Here is a 22960-nt window from a genome sequence, read left to right on the forward strand (position 1 = left end):
GGGATAACTGATCGGATCTCCGCCAAAGTGTTACTTGGGACAGATTTGGGGCGGATAACCTCCCAGTTTGAGGCCCCCGAATCCCCAAGGGCTGATCTTTCAGCCAATACGGACATCCCCCCCCCCGACAATGTTGACGTGTTATCTATGCATGATGTAAGGGAGGAGGGAGTGAACTCTGATTTTTCTGCTTACACAGACACCATAGACACACACACAGCTGCAGCTGTGACAGGGGAGGGGGTTGGAGAAGGGCGTGACAATGCCTCTACAAGTGATCAGCCAGTGAGCTGGGATCTGTTGCCCTCTGCAGGGATAAGCAGAGAGCAGGGTACTGCAGGGGGAGAACCAGTGTGTGGGATGGGGGCTACCACAGCAAATGCGGCGTCCCCAGAGATTTCACAGCGGGGTTCTGTTGCTGCAGGGGGGGGAATGGGCAGGTGAGATTGGGGCTGGCCCAGGAGCGGAAGTGCTCCCAGGTAAGATCTCGGTGCTGGGTTCCCCCACAACTGGGGTGTCAGGAAGCCAGGTAGGTCTGCCTGAACCGGCGACTTGGTCAGGAACGGAGGAGGAGCAGGCACGACCCACGGTAACAGCGGCTGTGGCCGCTGTCACCCGCAGTGGGAGTGCTGGAAGCCAAGGGGCCTCCCGGAGGTCCGATAGCTCTTCCCCTTCTGACCAAGTGGCAGCCGAGTCAGGCGGAGGCCAGTACACAGGTCCCGGGGTACTGACCGAAGATGTGACAGTCTCGTCGATTGTGGCCACATCTAGTCAGGGTTTTCAGGCAGCGTTAGAAGCTGACGACAGCCTGAAAGCTCTTAAGGAGCAGGCGGCACAGCCTCCCTCGGACCCGGAGCGAGTGGTCTGGGACCAAGGACGGCTGTACCGGGTCACGGTCCAGCCGGGTTCACCAGAGGCGTGGCCCAGGGACCGACAGTTGGTAGTACCCTATCCGTTCCGGACGGAGTTGTTGCAGATTGCACATGAGATTCCGATGGCCGGACACCTCCCAGTCCGGAGTTGCGGGTAATAGTCCCTTCTGGGATATTACTCTGACTCAAGACAGGGGGAGTGGCAGTGCTTCCCTCCGAGGTCACGAAGGTAGGAGGGGACAGGGATCCGGCCAGGTTGATAATCACAGTTCGGACATTTTAGCTTGTTCTTTTGCCGGGGGTCACGTGTGGATACACTAGTGGGAAAAGTTCCTAGAATCCTGGTCTACAGCGCCCCCCTGTGGCCAGACGCACAAGGTAACTGCTTGAATTGTATGCCTGTTTGTAAACCATGCTTTATTCGTAACTGTACTCTGACCTAACTGTATATTCTGTAGACTCCCTATTGTATATATTGTAGTTTCTAGTGTGGATTAGGCCTGTTTCACACGTCAGTGATTCTGGTACATTTGTGCTTTTTTTTAAACGTACCAGAATCACTGACATACACAGACCCATTATAATGAATGGGTCTGCTCACACGTCAGTGATGTTTCACTGACCATGTCTCCGTGCAGCGTTCACGTGTGTTCGTGATTGCCGCACGGAGACATGTCCATTTTTTTCTGGCATCACTGATGTCCCACGGACCACGCAGTGGTGTGGCCCGTGAAACACGTGCCAGAAAAAAACGTGCTTTTAAAATAAAAAACATTTTTACTCACCCGGCTTCAGCGGCGCTCTCTGCAGCTCGTTCTGCTTGCTGCTTCAGAGCCGGCTCATTACTGTCGCGCATATTCATGATGCACGACACAGCCGACCCGGAAGCAGCTGCTGCAGGGGTCAGCGCCGGCTGGATGCTGCACCGCGGGAGCGATCAGCACCATGGAGAGCGGGAGCGCGCACATGTGAGTTGATTTCTAAGTGCAATCACGGGCCACGGAGAACGGAGCCCGGATTGCACTTAGACAACCCACGTGTGTAATTCACGGTACACGGAGGGACATGTGCGTGTTTTACAAGGCAGTGAAAAACGTCAGTGTTTTTCACTGACGTGTGAAACGGGCCTTAGGCCGATTAAATTATATAATTAATCTTGGGCTGTTCTGTTATCTCGATCTTGAATCCCACGTCTGAGGGCTCGGTTAATAGTTACCGTAAAACGGTTGGTGGCAGCTAGTTTATGCCAAGGATCATTGTTGTGCGGCCAGTGAGATTTGGGGAGGTTTTTATATATTCCGTCTGCGGAGGTCGGGGGAATATATACCCTACTCTCACCGGGAACCCTTCAATCATCGGCATAAGTAGAATAGCGGCTTCCTTGCTCATTGTCGGGCAATTCAATAATTGGCCTGACTATAAGAGGGGCGCTAGGGAGCGTGTCACGTGCTCTGTCTGTCGTTCGGGAGGTATAAAGGAGGGGTGTGACTCCCGCTTGTTACCCCCCCGATCGTGACAGCAGTATTGGATTATCGCATATTAATACCTTCTTTTTCTTACACAATGTCGGGTGTACACTTTGTAAAGGGTCTGTAATGTTATATAACAATGTAAAAATAAAGCGTTCAGCAGAATTGTGTCATTGTTGCTCTTTAGGAAACATTTATCATTGTGTGCTTCATTCTTTCTAGGAAATAAGTGCTTTCCTTTATGTACAGGGCCTCTGCCCAAGAATGTGATAAACACCTCCTTGTGCTTCTGGAGGGAGGGACGCGGGGACTGATCTATAGGCTGCTGCTCACAGCTTGCTCTGGGTTACAGTAAAGCAGCTTCTGTCCTGTTCTGGTACAAGAAGAAGACATGGGGGTGTGGAGTTTTATTTTGGGGGCTGTTTTTTTGCTCCTGATCCTGGTCGTCATCTGTTTCCTTCTTTACTGTGGCTACATCTACTACATGCACATGAAGTATGACCACATCCCTGGTGCCCCTAGAGACAGGTAAGGAGTTAGGAGACGGAGCATGTAAACAGAGCAAAACATGCAGCTGACAAAAATAGCTTGCCGATTTACATGGACAACATATAGATTTCACAGGTGCAAATGTCAGATGTAGGCACATCCCCATCTCCTATATGGGCGATTTACGGCCTATGCTGCGCCCATGTATGTATATGGGTGTATTGGTACATTGTACACCATGTATACTAAATAATTTCGTCTTCATATACAGCCGGTACATTTGATCCAGTGGCTTTAGACTGTTGCAACACGGTGACATGAGTGATGCCACCTCAATTCTCAGTCACTTGAACAAAAGCAATTGTGTGACTTGCTGACAAGTCACTAGTAAAAAACAGCCAAACTGCAAAATATCCACAGTCGCAAGCGATTTGTGTTGAAGTCTATAACAAGAATGCTGCGTGCAACTTATAACGGCTATTGAAAAACAAACAAATTTGGAAACATTTGCAACTCTATGTCGCCGTTGTGGAGGTCGCAGGACATATTGCTGTATCGCAATCTTAAAATCACACCACTCGTATCGCTGTGTAGCCTGATTCTTGACCGGCATCGCAGTTGCCTATCTCAATTATAAAGTAGCCAAACTCTCAGCTGTAAAAAGACACTTGTCTTTATGGATCTTTCTGGGTTACATAGTTACATAGTTACTTAGGTTGAAAAAAGACCTAGGTCCATCTAGTTCAACCTTCCTCCACCAGTTCTACATTTGGTCACTAAATCATTTATAACCAGCAATGTTATGTGTACTGAGGAAATCATCCAGCCCTGATATAAAAGCTGTTATAGTAGCTGCCATTACTACCTCTTGTGGTCGGCATTCCACAGTCTGACTGCTCTATCTGTAAAGAACCCTTTCCTATTTATCTGCCGGAGTCGCTTTTCTTCCACTCGCACTGTATGCCCCCTGGTCCTTAGTATTGTCTTTGGAAGAAATAAGTCATGTGCCAGTCCTTTATATTGACCACACATGTAGTTATACATATAAATGAGATCTCCTCTGAAGGTTAAAAAAGCAGTTTATTCTAATATTAAAGCACCACTCCAGTGTATTTTTTTATCGTTCTGCTGGAGTGATTCTTTAAATCTAAGTCCCCTGCCCTCTGGTTGCTTCATCTTTTATCACCGTCGCTCCAGTTGGTCTCCAGAGATTTGTGATCTTCTGGCTGCTCCGGTGTTTCACAACTCAATACGGGAGCCTTGTTCTGCCTTTCACAACTCTATGGGAGCCTTGTTCTGGCTCTCATAGACTTGCATAGGGAGTTAGTGATGTAACTTCTAACTTTCAGCAAGTCAAAAGGTATAGTCACAAGATGGACTTACATATAAATCCCCACTACAGCCCTGAACAAAAAACTCAGCTGGAGTGGTGTTTTAAAGGAACTCTTTATTCATCAATTATTAAAGAGGTTTTCTAAGGCCTCTTTCACACGTACGTGCCTACGGTATGTGTTTGGCAGTTTTCCCACGTACCGGAGACATGTACACACGTAGACCTATGTAGTCCTATGGTTTTGGACACACTTAAGTATTTTCGTGTCCATTCCGCACTTACGTGTGTCCGTGTGTTTCTCACGGCAACATGTCCGTTTTCTCTCCGGCATCACGGGTGTCACACGGAACGCAAACGTGTCACATGTAATGCAAACGGACCACACGGATATGTTCCGTGTGACACACACCGGAGAAAAGACGTGTCTGTGAGAAAAAAAACCAAAAAACTTTACTTACCTTCTCCAGCCCTCCTGTCTCTGCCGCTGCTGTCACTTGCTTCAGACTGCCGCTCATTATGCTCATTGCATATTCACTTCACTGCGGCCGGAAGCAGCAGCAGCGGGGAGTTGGCAGGACCGGAGACCTATGATCAGCACCACGGATAGCAACGCCAGGGACAGGTGAGCAGAAAGTTCCCGTTCTCCGTGTGTTATCACGGATAACACACGTAGTCCATAAACACGGCTCACAGAGGGCAAAACGTACCTCTGACACGTCCGTGAAAAACGCGCGTGATTTTTCACGAACGTGTGAAAGAGGCCTAAGACAGTAATGATCTATCTTTATGGTAGGTCTTAAATATCGGGACAACGGAGGTCGAATATCCGGCACCATCACCGATCAGCTATTTGCAGCTTTAGAAGCGGCTGGATATACATAGTGTACAGAAACACAACAGCTTTATACACTGTCTACTCCCGGGTACACTCAAGTTGTGTTTTAAAGCAACTCTTTATTCATCAATTATTAAAGAGGTTTCCTAGGACACTGACATATCTATCCTTACGATAGGTCTTAAATATCGGGTCAATAGCGGCTGGATATACATAGTGCACATACTCTGTCCATTCTCGGGTTCCTGCAGTTCAGTTCCAATTGAAGTGACTGATCTGAGCTGGAGGACGGTCAGTCACTACAGAGAATGTTTATTTTGCAGTCACGCTCTTGGACAATGTTTTTATGTGTACATTGGTATCTAACAGGTCACCAGAGTTTCTTCCTAGTTATATTTTTCAAAAACACTGACTGATAAATAAAAACTTGTTTCCCTGGTCATAGCAGCTCTAACCAGCTTCTGTATATGAAGCAGAAGTGGCTGTTACACAAGCCTGTTCACATGCTCCATACACATAGATATGTATTATAAAGCACCATTTTTAAGGCATGTTTTAATGTGATTGTTGCAAAAAATCTATACCCATCATCTTGTCCTAATAAACCATAGGTAACCAAAGTAATAGATAATTGTGTCATGCAGAATTTGTATATTTTGCAGTTTCCTATTCGGACACTCACCCACAATAATTAAGCTGATGAGGAATAATATGGTCATATATGACACCTTTCTGGAATGGTAAGTTATCACCAGATAATGATTAGTGATAATTAATGTGGGTATTTTGAAGCTTATTAAAAAAGATTTTGCAACATTTTTTTCTAAAAAAAAAAAGGCTCAAAAAGGAAAGAGAAACAGCTGAGCTGTCACTGAGGTTACCCGCGGCCACCGCTGGATCCAGTGACAGTGGGTAACCTCAGTGACAGCAGCTGATCGCACGGCTGTCTTCATTAGCTGCGTGGAGGTGACCGGAGCGGCGGTGTCTTCTGCAGCTCCTGTCACCTCCATGCAGCAGCGCTGGATGCGACGCTGGACCATCCTGGAGTACGCCGGACATGGAGGGCTTTTTGGGGCTGATTAAAGTGGTGAACCAGGGTATATGTGTGTGTTTTTTATTTCTAATAAAGGATTTTTTCTGGTGTGTGTGTGTTTATTTACTGTAATTTACAGATTAATCATGGAGGGTGTCTCATAGACGCCTGACATGATTAATCTAGGACTTATTGGCAGCTATGGGCTGCCAATAACTCCTTATTACCCCGATTTGCCAAAGCACCAGGGCAAATCGGGGAGAGCCGGGTACAGCCCCAGAACTGTCGCATATAATGTATGCGGCAATTCTGGGCGGCTGTTGGCTGATATTGTTAGGCTGGGGGGCTCCCCATAACGTGGAGCTCCCCATCCTGAGAATACCAGCCTTCAGCCGTATGGCTTTATCTGGCTGGCATTAAAATTGGGGGGGACCGCACGCCGTTTTTTTTTAATTATTTATTTATTTAGTTTACTGCACAGTATAGACACGCCCACCGGCTGCTGTGATTGGGTGCAGTGAGGCACCTGTCACTCAGTGTGGGGGCGTGTCTCACTGCAACCAATCATAGGCGCCGGTGGGCGGGGAAAGCAGGGAATAGGAGATTGTTTAATGAGCGGCCGGCTTTTTCAAAATAGTAAAAGCCGCCGCAGCAGTGTGAATGCCGTGCAGGGCCGCGCCGGGGATCGAGGAACGGTGAGTATGAGAGAGGGGGGGAAACTTCAGTCACTCGGGGGATTAGCGGTCACCGGTGAATCCTTCACCGGTGACCGCTAATCAGTACTCGACACAGACAGAGCCGCGGTATGAGGATGAAGTCGGGTGAAGTTCACCCGAGTTCATTCTCATCGCGCAACTCTGTCTGCTGTCAGCCGACATTTATAAACGACATTGTGCATCACACACACGGACATTACACACGGACATTCCACGTACACATACACGTTAATTCCACACGCACACACGGACGTTCTGCACACAAACACGGCTAGCATACGCAATTCACACAGGTGCCACACGGACCATAAAAACGGACACAAAAACGGGACACGGACCCGAAAAACGGCCCGTAACACACGTGCGTGTTTTTCACGGACGTGTGAAGGGGGCCTTAGATATAGCAGAAGAGGGTTGTGCACGATTTACCACAATGGACAGATGAGAAGCCATGTACAGTCTCAGTGTTACCATGTCAAAAAAACCTACTAATATTTCCTAAAAGGAAACCGGTCCCATATAAACCCAGAAAAAAGGGAATACCCCAATAAAGAATATCACTAAGGAGAAAGGAGAAACCAGAAAAAAAAGGACAATGTGACTGCACCAGTTGCGCCAGGTGCAGAATATACACAGCAAGCGGCATAACACAGAGGGAACATCAGGGAACAATATAATGGAGGGTCCTGGCGCTAGGGAGAGGGGAGCGGGATCACCTCCAAACACTCACCTGAGGCTGATCCCTGCAGTCCCTAATGTCCCTAGACGGATCCTTCCCCCATACACTGATCATGTGCCTAGGCCCTCGTTGGCCCTGAACTCATCCTGACAAATGAAAGTCAATAAGACCCTAGCAATAAGACAACGTAAGGGAGGCAAGACATACCAGTGGGGAAAGACACAACAAATAACCATCAGGAACTTCTCAACTGCAACTGAAGCCACACCTCAGCTTTCTCCAGAGACTGGTGTGAAGCCCCACAGGTGTTGTGTCAGTGCATTACCTTCAGGGACTCCACGTGGAGAGAACAGTCTGGTCACAGGTAGGGAACCTCTGTTTTAGGATTTTCGTGACGCCACTCTCGGTATTGCGGTCAGGGTGACCGCCACGGCAGATTAAGGGGTGCCTGGGGCTGATGGTGGGTGCAGTCAGTTGTAGTGGCCTCCCAAGAGTGAGGCAAGCCCCAGGGCCTTGTGTAAGTGTGTGGAACCACAAGGCACAGAATGACTCAAACACAGAAGCAGAATGTCTTTCAGGGGTTTTACTCACATTAGGTGGCAGGGTGAGTAACCTGGGTGTAGCTGGGATGAACCAGGTATCCTTCCGGCTGGCTGATGAGGGTGACTACCAACTTGCCTTCCTTAGCCATGTGTGTTTTTGTGGTGACCCCGACTTGAAGTCCCTACGGGGGTCACCCAGGGAAGTTGCTGCAGCCTGTTCTTACCTTGTTTCGACCCGTTTGCTTGTAGCCTGGACCAGGTCACTCCGGCTGCTGGCCTCCTGTGAACTATGGGCCCTCTCTTTTCTACGTGGCTGCGGACTTTGTGGTGTTGTCTTAGAGGTCTGAAGTGGCCCCTCAGGCAGGTTTGGCAGAAGAAAGGTGAATCTATCTCTGCCCTGGGACCTGTTACCCTTGCGGGCCTGGTACCTCCCTGGCAGTCCCCTTACTCTGCCACCTCTTTGCTCTCTCTAGCCTTGGGTGGATTTCGGGTGGCACTACCAGGTGACCGAGCTCCCCCGTCGGTAGTCACTGCGCGGACGCTGTTAGACTGCAACAGCTCCAGGGTCTGCTCCTCATGTCTGCTCTCCCTGAGCTGCACACTAAACTGGCTCAGTCGTGGGTCCTGCACGTCTGCTCTCTCTGAGCTCCACTTCGAAACTCCACTCTCCTCTCTCCTCTCCCCACTGTGCCTGCCTACGCCACCTAGCAACCAGGCTCTCCAGCACACCCCTTGAGTGGACATGGAGGTCACGCCCCCTCCTGGAATCTCTCAGAAGTCCTCCCAAAGGTAGATGTGTGAGACCTGATTACTATGTGCCTGTGTAGTCACACCTCGGTCAGCCTTCTGGATTACCTGTATTATATTGCCCCCAGCATGGGTGCAGTACTCAGTGGTGCCTAACCAGGTCAGGGGCGCCACATTCCCCCTTAGTTATCACCAGTACGTCCTCGGGCTGCAAGACAACATTTTAAAATGCATAAAACAGGTAAAACATTTAAAACATTATAAAACCACCAGGTACCATACATCACCACCCTCCACCCACAAGTCCGTTAACCCACACAAAACCCTCTCAGGAGGCAGGTCACCGGTCCTTTTAGCAACCAGGTCTGGCCCATCCGTTTCCCCAGACCTTTCCTCCAATCTTCCTCTCCCGTCGAGCCGCGTCTTCAGCCACTTCTGGCAGGATGTAGAGGCGGCTTTCTTGGTCTGGTGGTTTTCAGGGTATACCTGGCCTGGTGGAGCTGCGCCTTCATCCTCTTCTGGCAGGATGTAGAGGCGGCCTCCACAGCTGGTGTTTACCAGGTACCCTCTTTGTGGTGGAGAGCCAGGCCCCATAAACAGGCGTGCTACATGGTGACAGGCGAGCCAGGCCCCTAAACAGGCTGGCTCTGGTGGTGGTACCATTCAAGGTAACTATAAACGCTGCGAGAGTTTGTGGCTATAGCCAGTTCATAGCCTATGGTCCGTAGATAAAGTGCACAAAACCTGGTGCAAAGTGTGCTTAGAAAGGGTTCTCACATAAGTTCATGTGGGCACATGCTTGAATTTGAACGTTGCAGAACTTTACTTTGACTAGCTGTACTTTACTTTATTTCTTCACTCCTTTGTACAAGGGCTTTGGCCTGTAGGGCTGTGGCACCTGTCATTTTCTACATTTCTGTCGTCGTCATCATCTGTAGTATCTTCCATTGGTTTCTTGTCTTTGTTGGTGTCCATTTCCAGTTATTTATCTTCTTCTTCTGTTTCTGTTTCTTTTTCTCTGTCTTGTTCTATTGCTTTTACTGTAGAGTTTGGGGTTGCTTTGAGTGGAAACTGCTGAGCTACAATATGGATTTTTGGGACATGGCGTTACATCTAATGCATACCATCCATGTTCTCCTTGATGCTTAGTGAATTCCACTAGATCTCCCATCTGCAAGTTTCTTCCTGGATGTCCTCTTGGCAAGTGGGCTCTCACATCTCTCCGGCTGACAAAGATTCCTTCTCTGACACCAGGTGCGACTATGAAGCCGTATCCACTTTTGAAACTGAACTCCTCTACAACTCCACAGCAAAGGGGACCTCTGACCTGAGATTTAGCTCTCCTTAAAGACTGCTTCTCCTCCAAGTCTCTGGCTGTTACTTCATACCGGTCTGGAGACTGCTGCGTGGCGGCTGATCTTGCGCGAGCGCGGCGCTGAGCTCTGGTTGTGGGGCTCTTCTGTATGGCAGGCTCCCAGGTTACATACATGCTTGGGGCCAGTACTGTCAGCTCTTCATCAGCAGAGGGTGTTGGGCTCTCCTCATCCGAGCGGGAGTACGGCAGCATCTCTGGCTCTGGGCCTCTCCTCCCCCTTAGTGGTCTTGAGCACTCCTCCCGTGGTAGCGCCGGGGATGGGTCCTCATCAGCAGGCCAGGGCGGTGGGCTTTTTATCGTGGATGTTACTGGAGTCTTCTTGTGGGCATGCGGAAGGAGCAGATACCGGTCCACCATCTCATTTGGGAAATGAGCCTCCAGATCAGCCTTGAGCCTCAGGTATTCGGGGTCCTCACTCGGTGGGGACGGGAGGTCCAATTCCTTGGGCTGGGGAGCGGTGTCTGCTCTGGCCTTACAGGCCAGGGCAGATAACTGTATGGTCTCGTCTTGGCGGGCCGCGCAGCGGCCTGGTCTTGACGGGCCGAGCCTGGCATGGCGGCGGCCTGGTCTTGGCGGGCCTAGCATGGCGGCGGCCTGGGTCAGCATCACTCCTGCGGCGTGGATAAGTGTCCCCGCTGCGGCAGGATCTTTGCGGGCCGGGCAGGGCATCGCTGCGGCGGCCTCATCTGGACAGGCCGGGCTGGGCATCGCTGCTGCGGCGTGGTCTTGGCGGGCCGGGCAGGGCATCGCTGCGGCGGCCTGATCTGTGCGGGCCGAGCCTGGCGGAGCTGCGGCCTGGTTCAGCGTCGCTCTTGCGGTGTGGATGGGTGTCGCGGCTGTGACGGGATCTTGGCTGGCCGGGCCTGGCATGGCGGCGGCCTGGGCTTGGCAGGCCACATCTGATGTGGCTGCAGCCTGGTTCAGCATCGCCGCGCCGAGCGTCTCTCTGGGGACCGCGGGCATGGCAACGGGGGTCGGGGCACTTGCGCAGGCAGGGTCATCAGCTGACTCACCCCTCGGCGGCATCTCCGGTGTCCGGGCAGTCGCTGCTCCACGCGTCGCTTGCCTCGCCGTCCATTTCTCATGGGCCCAGGCGACTCCAGCCATCTTGCTGAGCTCTGCGCGTGCTTCCTGGATCTGCTGCATCACCTACCTTCGCCTCCAGCCTTTTACACCACTGGTCCAGCTCCCAGTTCCACCAGGCAGCGGAGCCCAGCTGTGGATCGCTGCGTGTGAACGCCATTTTCTATGCGTTGTCGCTGCTCTCCAGATCTTCTTTCAGCAGCAGGCTTGTCACTTCCTGTAACTTTTCTTTTAATAGCAGGCTTTCTCTTTCTCCTTCTTCTTCCACCAGCCTTGTACTTCGCCTCCCGGTAAGGTCAGAGCTCCTTCCATCACACCCAAGGTCAGTACGCTGCAGGGGATCTCTCTCTGCCACTAGCCACACCTCTTCGTGGGCGGTAACTTCTGTTTTCGCGCGCTGCTGTTTTTTCTTGGCGCTCTTTTCATGGTGGCAATATGGCGGCGCTTCAAACTTTTTAAGCAGACTGCCCAGGCACATGGTCACCTGTCTGTACAGGTCTAGTCCTTATCCTGTTCGTGACGCCAGATGTGAAGCCCCGCAGGTGTTGTGCCGGTGCATTACCTTCAGGGACTCCACGTGGAGGGAACAGTCTGGTCACAGGTAGGGAACCTCTTTTTTAGGATTTTCGTGACGCCACTCTCGGTATTGCGGTCAGGGTGACCGCCACTACAAATTAAGGGGTGCCTGGGGCTGATGGTGGGTGCAGTCTGTTGTAGTGGCCTCCCGAGAGTGAGGCAAGCCCCAGGGCCTTGTGTAAGTGTGTGGAACCACAAGGCGCAGAATGACTCAAACACAGAAGCAGAATGTCTTTCAGGGGTTTTACTCACATTAGGTGGCAGAGTGAGTAACCCGGGTGTAGCTGGGATGAACCAGGCTGGAACCAGGTATCCTTCCGGCTGGCTGATGAGGGTGACTACCAACTCGCCTTCCTTAGCCCGTTGTGTTTTTGTGGTGACCCCGACTTGAAGTCCCTATGGGGGTCACCCAGGGAAGTTGCTGCTGCCTGTTCTCCCCTCGTTTCGGCCCGTTTGCTTGTAGCCTGGACCAGGTCACTCCGGCTGCTGGCCTCCTGTGAACTATGGGCCTTCTCTTTGCTACGTGGCTGCGGACTCTGTGGTGTTGTCTTGGAGGTCTGAAGTGGCCCCTCAGGCAGGTTTGGCAGAAGAAAGGTGAATCTATCTCTGCACTGGGACCTGTTATCCTTGCGGGCCTGGTACCTCCCTGGCAGTCCCCTTACTCTGCCACCTCTTTGCTCTCTCTAGCCTTGGGTGGATTTCGGGTGGCACTACCAGGTGACCGATCTCCCCCGTCGGTAGTCACTGCGCGGACGCTGATAGACTGCAACAGCTCCAGGGTCTGCTCCTCACGTCTGCTCTCCCTGAGCTGCACACTAAACTGGCTCAGTCGTGGGTCCTGCACGTCTGCTCTCTCTGAGCTCCACTTCGAAACTCCTCTCTCCTCTCCCCACTGTGCCTGCATACTCCACCTAGCAACCAGGCTCTCCACCACACCCCTTGAGTGGACATGGAGGCCACACCCCCTCGTGGAAGCTCTCAGGAGTCCTCCCAAAGGTAGATGTGTGAGACCTGATTACTATGCACCTGTGTAGTCACACCTCGGTCAGCCTTCTGGATTACCTGTATTGCACTGCCCCCAGCATGGGTGCAGTACTCAGTGGTGCCTGACCAGGTCAGGGGCGCCACACTGGCACCTTCCAAGTGGACATCATAGGTATGCGCTATAGCCGGCATGGGAAGGAGTGAACAGCGGATACTTATAGCAGAAGGGTATGTTTGCAACTGAGGTTACAACTACCTATCAGATCACTGGAGGATAGAAATTCACTTTAACCCCTTCAGTAACAGATGGAAATAAATACTCTCCAACTCAGAATAAACAATGAGTGGCCACTAAAGCGGAGCTGCAATCAACTATAGGCTGTGACCTTCTGATCGCAAATTTCCCTGAGATCACATCAGGCTGCAACACACTTATAACACTCAAGGAGGGCAGAGACTCTTCATGCTGGGAAAGTAGGGAAGTCCATGAAAATTAATTGCAGGATAGAAGCTGTGATTATGTATTAGCTACTGAGAACCTCAGCACCCTGGATAGACACTGGGCACACATCCATGATTATTGCTGGGAGGGACAGTTACACAGGGCTTGGCTTCTCTGACCATGGTCAGTCCTCTGTTGGAATGGCTGGCATAAACTGCTGTAGTAAAAATCTGTAGCCAGCTGCAATTTTTTTTATGGTTGAAAAGTCGGAACTACAGCAAGCATTCAATTTCCAGCAAGACTTTCTACTAAAAGCTGTTGTTTGGTATCTACAGTTTCCTGTTAAGATTTGTCAACTCACATACAGTATATCCACCCAAACACATTTCTGTAATGCCATAATAAGTTGTTTTTTTCCCCCCTAGGGCTGAAAAGTATGGTCCAGTAATACGGGTTAATGGATTACACAATGTAATGGTCCTTATTATCAGCCCAGAAGGAGTTAAGGCAAGTAGCCAAACATGTCTATGTAGCCAGATAAGTCACAAATCACTCGGCTCTGTGACGGTTATTGATGTCTTTCGTCTATCTTTGTGATTTCCCAACTTAACAATGTACCCAATTTCTATACTGTATATCCATAATTAGTATTTCAGCTAATAGAACTTAATATATTTTTGTTACTTCTTCCTGACTGGCATAGCCTGATACTCATAATAGGTTATGTTCACATAACGTTTTTATGATCTTATAAAAAGCGCTTCATAGCTACCACTTAGAAAAAAATAAAGGTGAAGCTAATAATTAAACTCTCACCTGATACAGTAATGCTGGGAGCATAACATACAAATATGCTGTGAATACAAATAGCTGTAGTTAGGCGGTAGCCGGTCCTCTCCTCTCCCGATATTCTGAATTGGGATCGCTGAACAGTTTAGTGGTTGGAAAAAAACACTGAGCCGTGTGCTATGGTTTTTATTTATCCGTAAACAAAAACAACCCATTTTGGGGACTGATCTTCTCCTTCGTCAGGTGTATCACACCAATATAATTGTGTCACGCTTGCCAAGTGTGACGAGCATGGCTTGTGTGTTCAGACCTATGGGTGTCTGACGCACAACAAAAAACACAACAAACAAAGGGGACCCCAGGGACACTGGAGCTAGTGAGAGGGGTAAATGGGACACCTCCTATGCTCACCTGCAGCTATCCCTATTCTCCTCGCCAGTCCCTACACTGTTGCCAAGCAGGAAAATGAGACCCTGAGAAGCCCTGTAGATGCTCTGGCTAGTGAGAGGCAGGTGAGGTTCACTAGACCCACTGCTGCACTAATAAGAAAGAAAAAAAGAAAGACAAACTGGGGAAAAAGCAACGAAAAAAGGATAAAGCCCAAGTTCAAGACAACTCCTCAGCAGGACCTTCCACAAGGTGGCCAGAGAACAATGTTTATATCTTCAGTAAAGATTGCTGGGAAACACCACTACTTAAACCTGAAGGGGCATGGCTACAAAGCAGTTGCAGCTGAAATGCTCTGATAAAAGCTGCTGGCGACAAAACTGACATTAACTCATGAGGCACTGAAAGAAATGAAACCACGTTTAATTGTAGAGTCCCAGAAGGAAATGAGAGATTCCAACCCTGAATACGTCACAATTCTCCAAAAATAGAGAGACGATTATGACACATTCATACACTTCTAGGAGTAGTTTACATGTTTTTGAATATATCCCACTTTGATGAGTCCAAACGGTATCAGAAAGGATGTAAAACTCCTTCATGAGGCTTAGATGTTCTCAGGGAATTTTTGGAAACAAACGAGTCTCTGATAAAATTCCCAAGCATGCTCAGGGATTTCAAGTGGAATATACAGTGCCTTGAACCTTGAAAAAAGTATTCGTACCCCGTTAACTTTTCTACATTTTTTCACCTCATACTACAGTGATTTTATGTGATATACCAACACTAACTAATTTGTAAAGTGTAAAGGTTACTTAGGTTATTATCGGTTAAACTTGATGTCTACTTGTGTCTACCTTCAGCCTTAAAAAGTGACATTGGAGCCAAGTAGAGTTCAATAAAGCAGTCCAACACTCTTTTATCTGTTTGCACTTTGTACTCCGTCTGTCTTCCATTCCAGCAATGTCCATCTTTTTTAGGTGGAACAAAAAATACTGACACTATAGGAAGTGTGATACCAATGTGATATGACTGAAAGAATGTGTGATTAGATAGGCATGATCATAATCATAAAAGATAGGAGTGATCCCAGATATTATTTGACCTATCAATAATTCAGTATCAAAGAGATGTCCTTTGGAGGGCCAATATGATGACCAAAGAATACATGTCTTGAAGCAGTTTTCAAGATAAAGGAAGTAACATTCACAGTTCCACTTGCCGGAAACTTGTGGTTAGCTTAAAAACAGGTTTAAGGAAGCTTGCATATGAAATTTACGGCTCATTGCAATATTTCACTAACACAATGGTCAACTGTGGTCGGCCAGTTGACCACTGGCTAAATGTGCAGGAAATGTGCAGGAAGCTACTGGTGCCCACAGCAGCTTGTGGTCAAGTTACATGAACATGACTTAGCTGTCATATGCTGGTGACCATGTAAACCCAACCTACAATATTTTCCTATAAAAAATACACCGAACTCGCTTAATGTTAGGGGATAACTGTTACGAGGGGGACCCGGGGAAGCGTGCCAAGATGGGAAATGGACAGCTTCCGCCGGTCAAGGTCCACTGTGCGGTGTAAGGGACCGCCGCTATGGTGGGTGAAGAGTGAGCGGGTTGCTGCTAGCGATCGTCTGGAATGTCACAGACGATCTATGTACACCGATCTGCCCTAACCCGTGAGGGTTGTATGGCACGGATCTCACGGCTCGGTGTACCTGTTGCACGGGGAAGCACAGAGGTGCCCACGCACGTGTGCCAGTGGAAGTCACGAGAATATGGCACGAGGGTAGCACAGAGGTGCCCACGCACGTGTGCTTTCAATAACCAGGTGAGTCCGGTGGAGACTCGAGGAGCTCACCTGGGACAGGAACACGGCCTGTTGAAGGGGATACTGCCGGAGCAGCAAGGCAGGAACACGGCCTGCAAATGAGGTACTGCCGGAGCAGCAAGGGCCAAGCCCACAAGAGACAGTAATGCCTGAGCAGTGGCGTGGCAGCACGCTGCCAGACATCCAAACATAGAAGGACGGTCGCGCGCCGCCATGATGGCAGGGGGAGCTTTTAAGGAGGTGCAGCTCCACCCGAGGGCGGGCGCGAGGCGGAGATGACGGACTTGACCCAATCAGGGTCCACGACGTCCCAGCCTGGCCAGTCAGGATTCACCACGTCACCAGCCTTGTCATCAAGCCGTGTGACGTCAGTGAGCGAATCAGGACCCACCACGCATTGCACATGCTCACCCTCCTGCCTATGGGAAATAGAGGCGGGATCCTCGGTCTCACAATGTGCAGAGATAACGGGAATCTCACTGCTTCCCTGAGCAGTAAACCTCTGCACATTGCGCAGCCTCGCAGACCTTCGGGGCCGCTGAGCAGGAGAGTCTGCGGCAGGCCAGGAATGGACTGCTTCACTCCTTGTAACAGGAGAACCACTAGGTGTCACCCTTCTGCTGCCTCTCTGAGAAGGTATCTCCTGCACACTGCGCAGTCTGGCAGACCTTCGGCGCTGCTGAGCAGGAGTGCTCGTGGCAGGCAAGGAATGGGAGACTGCCTCAGTCCTTGCCTCAGGAGAGCCACGAGATGTAACATTACCCCCCCGTCTAGGCCCCCCCCCCTGTCCGTGCTCGAAGGCCGATATCAAACCCGGGGCGCGGATATGATCCTCCAACTCCCAGGATCTATGCTCCGGACCACGGCCGGCCCACTCCACGAGGTAGTACCTCTTGCCCTGTATGACTTTTGTCTCCACAAGTTTTGCCACCTCAGGGTCGTCGGACGGGGAGTCGGTTTGAGCCGGCAGGGACCCCGAGAATTTATTAAGTCGTACGGGTTTCAGGAGGGACACGTGAAAGGTGTTGGCTATAGCCCAGCGTGGAGGGAGCTGGAGTCGATATGCCACTGGGTTTACCTGCTGTAGTATTTTAAACGGACCCAGATACCTAGGGGCGAATTTGGCTGCCTGTACCCGTAGGTTAACATTCTTAGAGGACAGCCATACTAGGTCACCAGGGGCGAAGGATGGTGCAGGGCGGCGGCGAACATCAGCCGTTGTCACCATCCGGTCTTTAGCCCTTTTAAGAGCCTCTTGGGTGTCATCCTAGATCTCCCGGGCCTTGGTCGCCCAATCCTCCACTCTAGGATCGGGTGACGTAATGGGCATCGGAACCGGGATTCTGGGATGTTGTCCGTTGTTGAGTAGGAACGGAGTCTGGCCAGAGGATTCATGGACCGAATTGTTAATGGCAAATTCGGCCCAAGGAAGGAGGTTAGCCCAGTTGTCGTGGTGCGCGGATATAAAATGGCGGAGGTAAGTTACCAAGGTCTGATTAGTCCTCTCCACTAGTCCATTGGTCTCGGGATGGTATGCGGAGGAGATGTTCAGCTCTATCTGCAGGAGCTTACAGAGCTCTCTCCAGAAGCGAGACGCGAACTGGGGACCCCGGTCGCTCACCACCTTGTCAGGCATGCCATGCAACCTAAATACATGCCGAATGAACAAGGTGGCGAGAGCACGTGACGTCGGGAGTCGTGGGAGAGGCACCAAGTGGACCATTTTAGAGAAGTGGTCCGTGATGACCCATACGACCCTGTGCCCTGCTGACTTGGGCAGATCTCCCAGGAAGTCCATCCCTACCACTTCCCAGGGACGATCCGGCACTGGCAGTGGGTGAAGAAGACCTGCCGGTCTCTGCCGGGACGGCTTATTCCGAGCACACGACATACAGGCTCCCACATACTCCTGTATGTCCTGGGGAAGTCTCGGCCACCAATAATGCCTGGTCACCAGGTCTCTGGTCCTTTTGACCCCGAAGTGACCCCCAACCTTGGAGGCATGGGCCCACGATAGCACCTCGTTCCGTAGTTCAGGGGGAACGAGGGTCTTGCCAGGTGGCACCTGGTCCAAAGAAGTGGGAGTGACCATCCTCAAGCTGTCCGGGGGTAGTATAAGACGAGGCTCCTCCTCGTCCTCCTCCAACACAACCATACAACGTGACAAGGAATCGGCCCGTCCGTTCTTCTCACCGGCCAGGTGGCGGATAATAAAGCGGAACCGGGAGAAGAATAAAGACCAACGGGCCTGCCTTGGGTTCAGGCGTTGTGCTGTCTGGAGGTATGTGAGGTTTTTGTGGTCAGAAAATACCTCAAATGGATGCTTCGCACCCTCCAGGAGATGCCGCCATTCCTGGAATGCTAGTTTCATCGCCAGTAACTCCCTATCCCCTATGGAGTAGTTCCTCTCGGCCGGAGAAAAGGTCTTGGAGAAAAAGAAACAAGGATGCTTCCTTCCTCGTTCGTTTTTCTGGTACAGGACTGCACCTGCACCGACCGAAGAGGCGTCTACCTCCAGTAGGAAGGGTTTGGAGATGTCTGGACGATGAAGGATGGGAGCTCTGGAGAAGTGAGTTTTGAGAGTGTGAAATGCCTCTACCGTTTCTCGTGTCCATGCTTTGGGATTAGCGCCCTTGCGGGTAAGGGCAATGATGGGTGCTGCCACCGTCGAGAAGTTGGGAATGAACTGGCGATAATAATTGATAAACCCCAAGAATCGCTGGATCGCCTTCAGCGAGCGGGGCTCAGGCCAGTTCATCACTGTCTCCAACTTCCCCGGATCCATTGCTAACCCCTGACTGGACACGATGTACCCCAGGAACGGCAAGGATTCCCGTTCAAAAACGCACTTTTCCAGCTTAGCATATAGCGAATGGGTACGGAGCCTCTTAAGTACTCGGATGACATCCCTCCGATGGGTGGTAAGATCGGGGGAGAAGATAAGAATGTCATCCAGGTATGCAACCACGGAAAGATACAAATCCCGGAAAATGTCATTCACAAAGTCTTGAAATACGGCGGGGGCATTGCAGAGTCCGAAGGGCATTACTAGATACTCGTAGTGACCGTCCCTGGTGTTAAAGGCGGTCTTCCACTCATCGCCCTTTCGGACTCGCACTAGATTATACGCCCCGCGTAGATCCAGCTTTGTGAAGACCTTTGCCCCGCGGAATCGATCAAATAGCTCAGTAATGAGGGGCAAAGGGTATTTGTTCTTGATCGTGATTGCATTTAATCCCCTGTAATCGATACAGGGGCGCAGATCCCCTTCCTTCTTCTGCACAAAAAAGAACCCTGCACCAGCCGGTGAAATAGACTTGCGAATGAACCCCTTCGCCAGGCTGTCCTGAATATATTTGGACATAGCCTCCGTCTCTGGCGCAGAGAGTGGATACACTCTGCCCCTAGGGGGCTCGGAGCCTGGCTTCAGGTCTATTCGGCAATCATATGGCCGGTGGGGAGGAAGAGTATCTGCCGCCCTTTTTGAAAAGACATCCCTGTAGGCCTCATAAGGTGTCGGTAAACCCGGCCCCTCTGTATTCCCTGAGGACCCTACCGACCTAATGGTAGCGGGTGGTTCGGTAGTCACGAGGTGCTCTCTACAGGATCCTGCCCAGGATGAGATCTCCCCTGTTGCCCAGTTGAGTATAGGAGCATGCTGTCTCAACCAGGGAAGGCCCAGTAGGATCTCATCCGTCCCCCCTGGAAGCACCAGGAAGGACACCTGCTCATGGTGTCCCGGTGGTACATCCATCCTGAGAGGGATGGTGATCTGGGTGATAGGATCGAGTAGTATGGACCCGTCAACTACCCGAACCCTGAGTGGCTTGGGCAACAGAACCAGGGGAACTGAGTATCGGGTTGTCAGGGAGGTCGAGATGAAATTGCCTTCAGCGCCTGAGCCCAAGCAAGCCAGGGCAGAGAAGAGAGTAGTGCCGAACTGCAACTGGGCGCTGATAGTCAACCTAGAGGGAGAGGTAGCGTCTAGAGTCCCCCCTCTGATAGAAACTAGACGCTGTCTTTTCCCGACGGTTTTGGGACATCGGGTAGCTATGTGTCCCCTCTGCCCACAGGAAAAGCAGATGACACAAGACCGAGAACCTGGGGCAGAGGAGACCACCTTGGACACCTCCATTGACTCCACGGAGTCGCCTACAGGACTGGCTGGGAGACCTGTCTGATGGAAGACGGGAGGCAGACGCTTTTTAGGCCGAGAAGACGTGGGTGCTGAAGAGACCTCGAGCCTTCGCTCCGCCTGGCGGATGCCTATGCGAGAGGCAACCTGAATCAAGGACTCTAAAGTGGCAGGCACCTCACGCGTGGCCAGTGCGTCTTTGACAAACCCTGCCAGGCCCTCCCAAAACACAGGGACAAGGACCTTATCCGGCCAGTCTAGCTCTGCGGCAAGTGTCCTAAAGTGTACCGCAAAGTCCCCGACTGAAGCGGACCCTTGCCGAAGTCGTAGGAGGCGCAGTGCGGAGTCGTGGGTGACTTGAGGCCCGAGGAACACCATTCTCATGGCCCCAAGATAAGCTGTTAAGTTATTCACCACCCGATCTCCGCGCTCCCACAACGGCGTGGACCACTTCAGCGCTCTCCCTGTGAGCAGGGACTGGACGAAGGCTACCCTCGCCTTCTCGGTAGCGTAAAGAGTCGCGGACAGCTCTAAGTAGGTGGTAACCTGGTTTATAAAACCACGGCACTCAGAGCTGTTGCCGCTAAAGCGTTCTGGAAGCGCAAGGCGAGGAGACCTTCCGCCCAATAGCACAGCCTGGGTAGCCGCCTGGGTGGCGACTGTCGTCAGAGTAGTCTTATCGGAGGAAGACTGCTCCACTGCTGCCAATCGTGACTCCAACTGCTGCACATAACGCAGCAACTGCTGCTGCTCTTCAGCCATAGCCAGACCTTTGGCGCGACCGTAATGTTACGAGGGGGACCCGGGGAAGCGTGCCAAGATGGGAAATGGACAGCTTCCGCCGGTCAAGGTCCACTGTGCGGTGTAAGGGACCGCCGCTATGGTGGGTGAAGAGTGAGCGGGTTGCTGCTAGCAATCGTCTGGAATGTCACAGACGATCTATGTACACCGATCTGCCCTAACCCGTGAGGGTTGTATGGCACGGATCTCACGGCTCGGTGTACCTGTTGCACGGGGAAGCACAGAGGTGCCCACGCACGTGTGCCAGTGGAAGTCACGAGAATATGGCACGAGGGTAGCACAGAGGTGCCCACGCACGTGTGCTTTCAATAACCAGGTGAGTCCGGTGGAGACTCGAGGAGCTCACCTGGGACAGGAACACGGCCTGTTGAAGGGGATACTGCCGGAGCAGCAAGGCAGGAACACGGCCTGCAAATGAGGTACTGCCGGTGCAGCAAGGGCCAAGCCCACAAGAGACAGTAATGCCTGAGCAGTGGCGTGGCAGCACGCTGCCAGACATCCAAACATAGAAGGACGGTCGCGCGCCGCCATGATGGCAGGGGGAGCTTTTAAGGAGGTGCAGCTCCACCCGAGGGCGGGCGCGAGGCGGAGATGACGGACTTGACCCAATCAGGGTCCACGACGTCCCAGCCTGGCCAGTCAGGATTCACCATGTCACCAGCCTTGTCATCAAGCCGTGTGACGTCAGTGAGCGAATCAGGACCCACCACGCATTGCACATGCTCACCCTCCTGCCTCTGGGAAATAGAGGCGGGATCCTCGGTCTCACAATGTGCAGAGATAACGGGAATCTCACTGCTTCCCTGAGCAGTAAACCTCTGCACATTGCGCAGCCTCGCAGACCTTCGGGGCCGCTGAGCAGGAGAGTCTGCGGCAGGCCAGGAATGGGAGACTGCTTCACTCCTTGTAACAGGAGAACCACTAGGTGTCACCCTTCTGCTGCCTCTCTGAGAAGGTATCTCCTGCACACTGCGCAGTCTGGCAGACCTTCGGCGCTGCTGAGCAGGAGTGCTCGTGGCAGGTAAGGAATGGGAGACTGCCTCAGTCCTTGCCTCAGGAGAGCCACGAGATGTAACAGATAACCTTCCAGGACATTGAAGTGTACGCACTGTTCCTGTGATGCAAGATGCCATGATGTTGATTCCTTTATCATTAACTCGAGTTCCCTCCGATGTGAAAGGATTGCTACAACAAACGGTAATGTTGATGCATATTTCTGTTATTGTATAAGATTCTAAATGCCTATGTACCATTAACTATTCATGTGCTATTAAAATAAATAGTATCTTGCTATAAAGAATATTAGTATTCGTGCCTGATTAGGATATCAGTGAGCGCTTCGTAAGTACGGGCTTTCAGCCCCCTTTTTAGTAGAATTTAGCAAGACATAAATTGGCGTAATCGGCAGGATTACTTCTATAAGAAGTAATTAACGATTTTTTTTTTTGTAATTTAGAAATTAAAAACATATATTTGGCAAATTTCCAGATATATTTTCTCAACCTTTTTGCATAGTGTCAAAATGTTCAGAAAACGTAAGGATAATGTTAAGGAGGTTGTTGTGGAGATCCCGAGCTGGATTGAGGCTCCCTACAATCTTATAGCACATGAATTGGTCGATTGTGGATTGGCAGAACAATGGCAGGACAAGCTTATGGGTAGTGAAGCTACTGATGTTGTGAATGTACTCAGTAGTGCCCCTGTGAAAACAGGTGATGTAGTGTCTTGTGGATTGGCAGAACAATGGCAGGACAAGCTTAAGGGTTGTGAAGCTACTGATGTTGTGAATGTACTCAGTGGTACCCCTGTGAAAGCAGGTGATGTAGTGTCTTTAGCACGG

At 51.0% G+C, this 22960-nt stretch overlaps 1 protein-coding gene across 1 annotated transcript in view; it reads left to right on the forward strand.

Moving 5' to 3' along the window:
* The first annotated feature begins 2715 nt into the window (after positions 1 to 2715).
* Positions 2716 to 22960, forward strand: part of LOC142258225 (cholesterol 24-hydroxylase-like) — a 71946-nt gene continuing 51701 nt past the window's right edge. The window contains exons 1-3 of the mRNA XM_075330735.1: positions 2716 to 2869; positions 5661 to 5738; positions 13601 to 13682. Coding sequence (XP_075186850.1) covers positions 2733 to 2869; positions 5661 to 5738; positions 13601 to 13682 — 297 coding nt within the window. The 5' untranslated portion in view covers positions 2716 to 2732. The remainder of the gene's footprint in view (positions 2870 to 5660; positions 5739 to 13600; positions 13683 to 22960) is intronic.

The sequence above is a fragment of the Anomaloglossus baeobatrachus genome, chromosome 12 (assembly GCF_048569485.1).
Source record: "Anomaloglossus baeobatrachus isolate aAnoBae1 chromosome 12, aAnoBae1.hap1, whole genome shotgun sequence".
Classification (NCBI taxonomy): Eukaryota; Metazoa; Chordata; class Amphibia; order Anura; family Aromobatidae; genus Anomaloglossus; species Anomaloglossus baeobatrachus.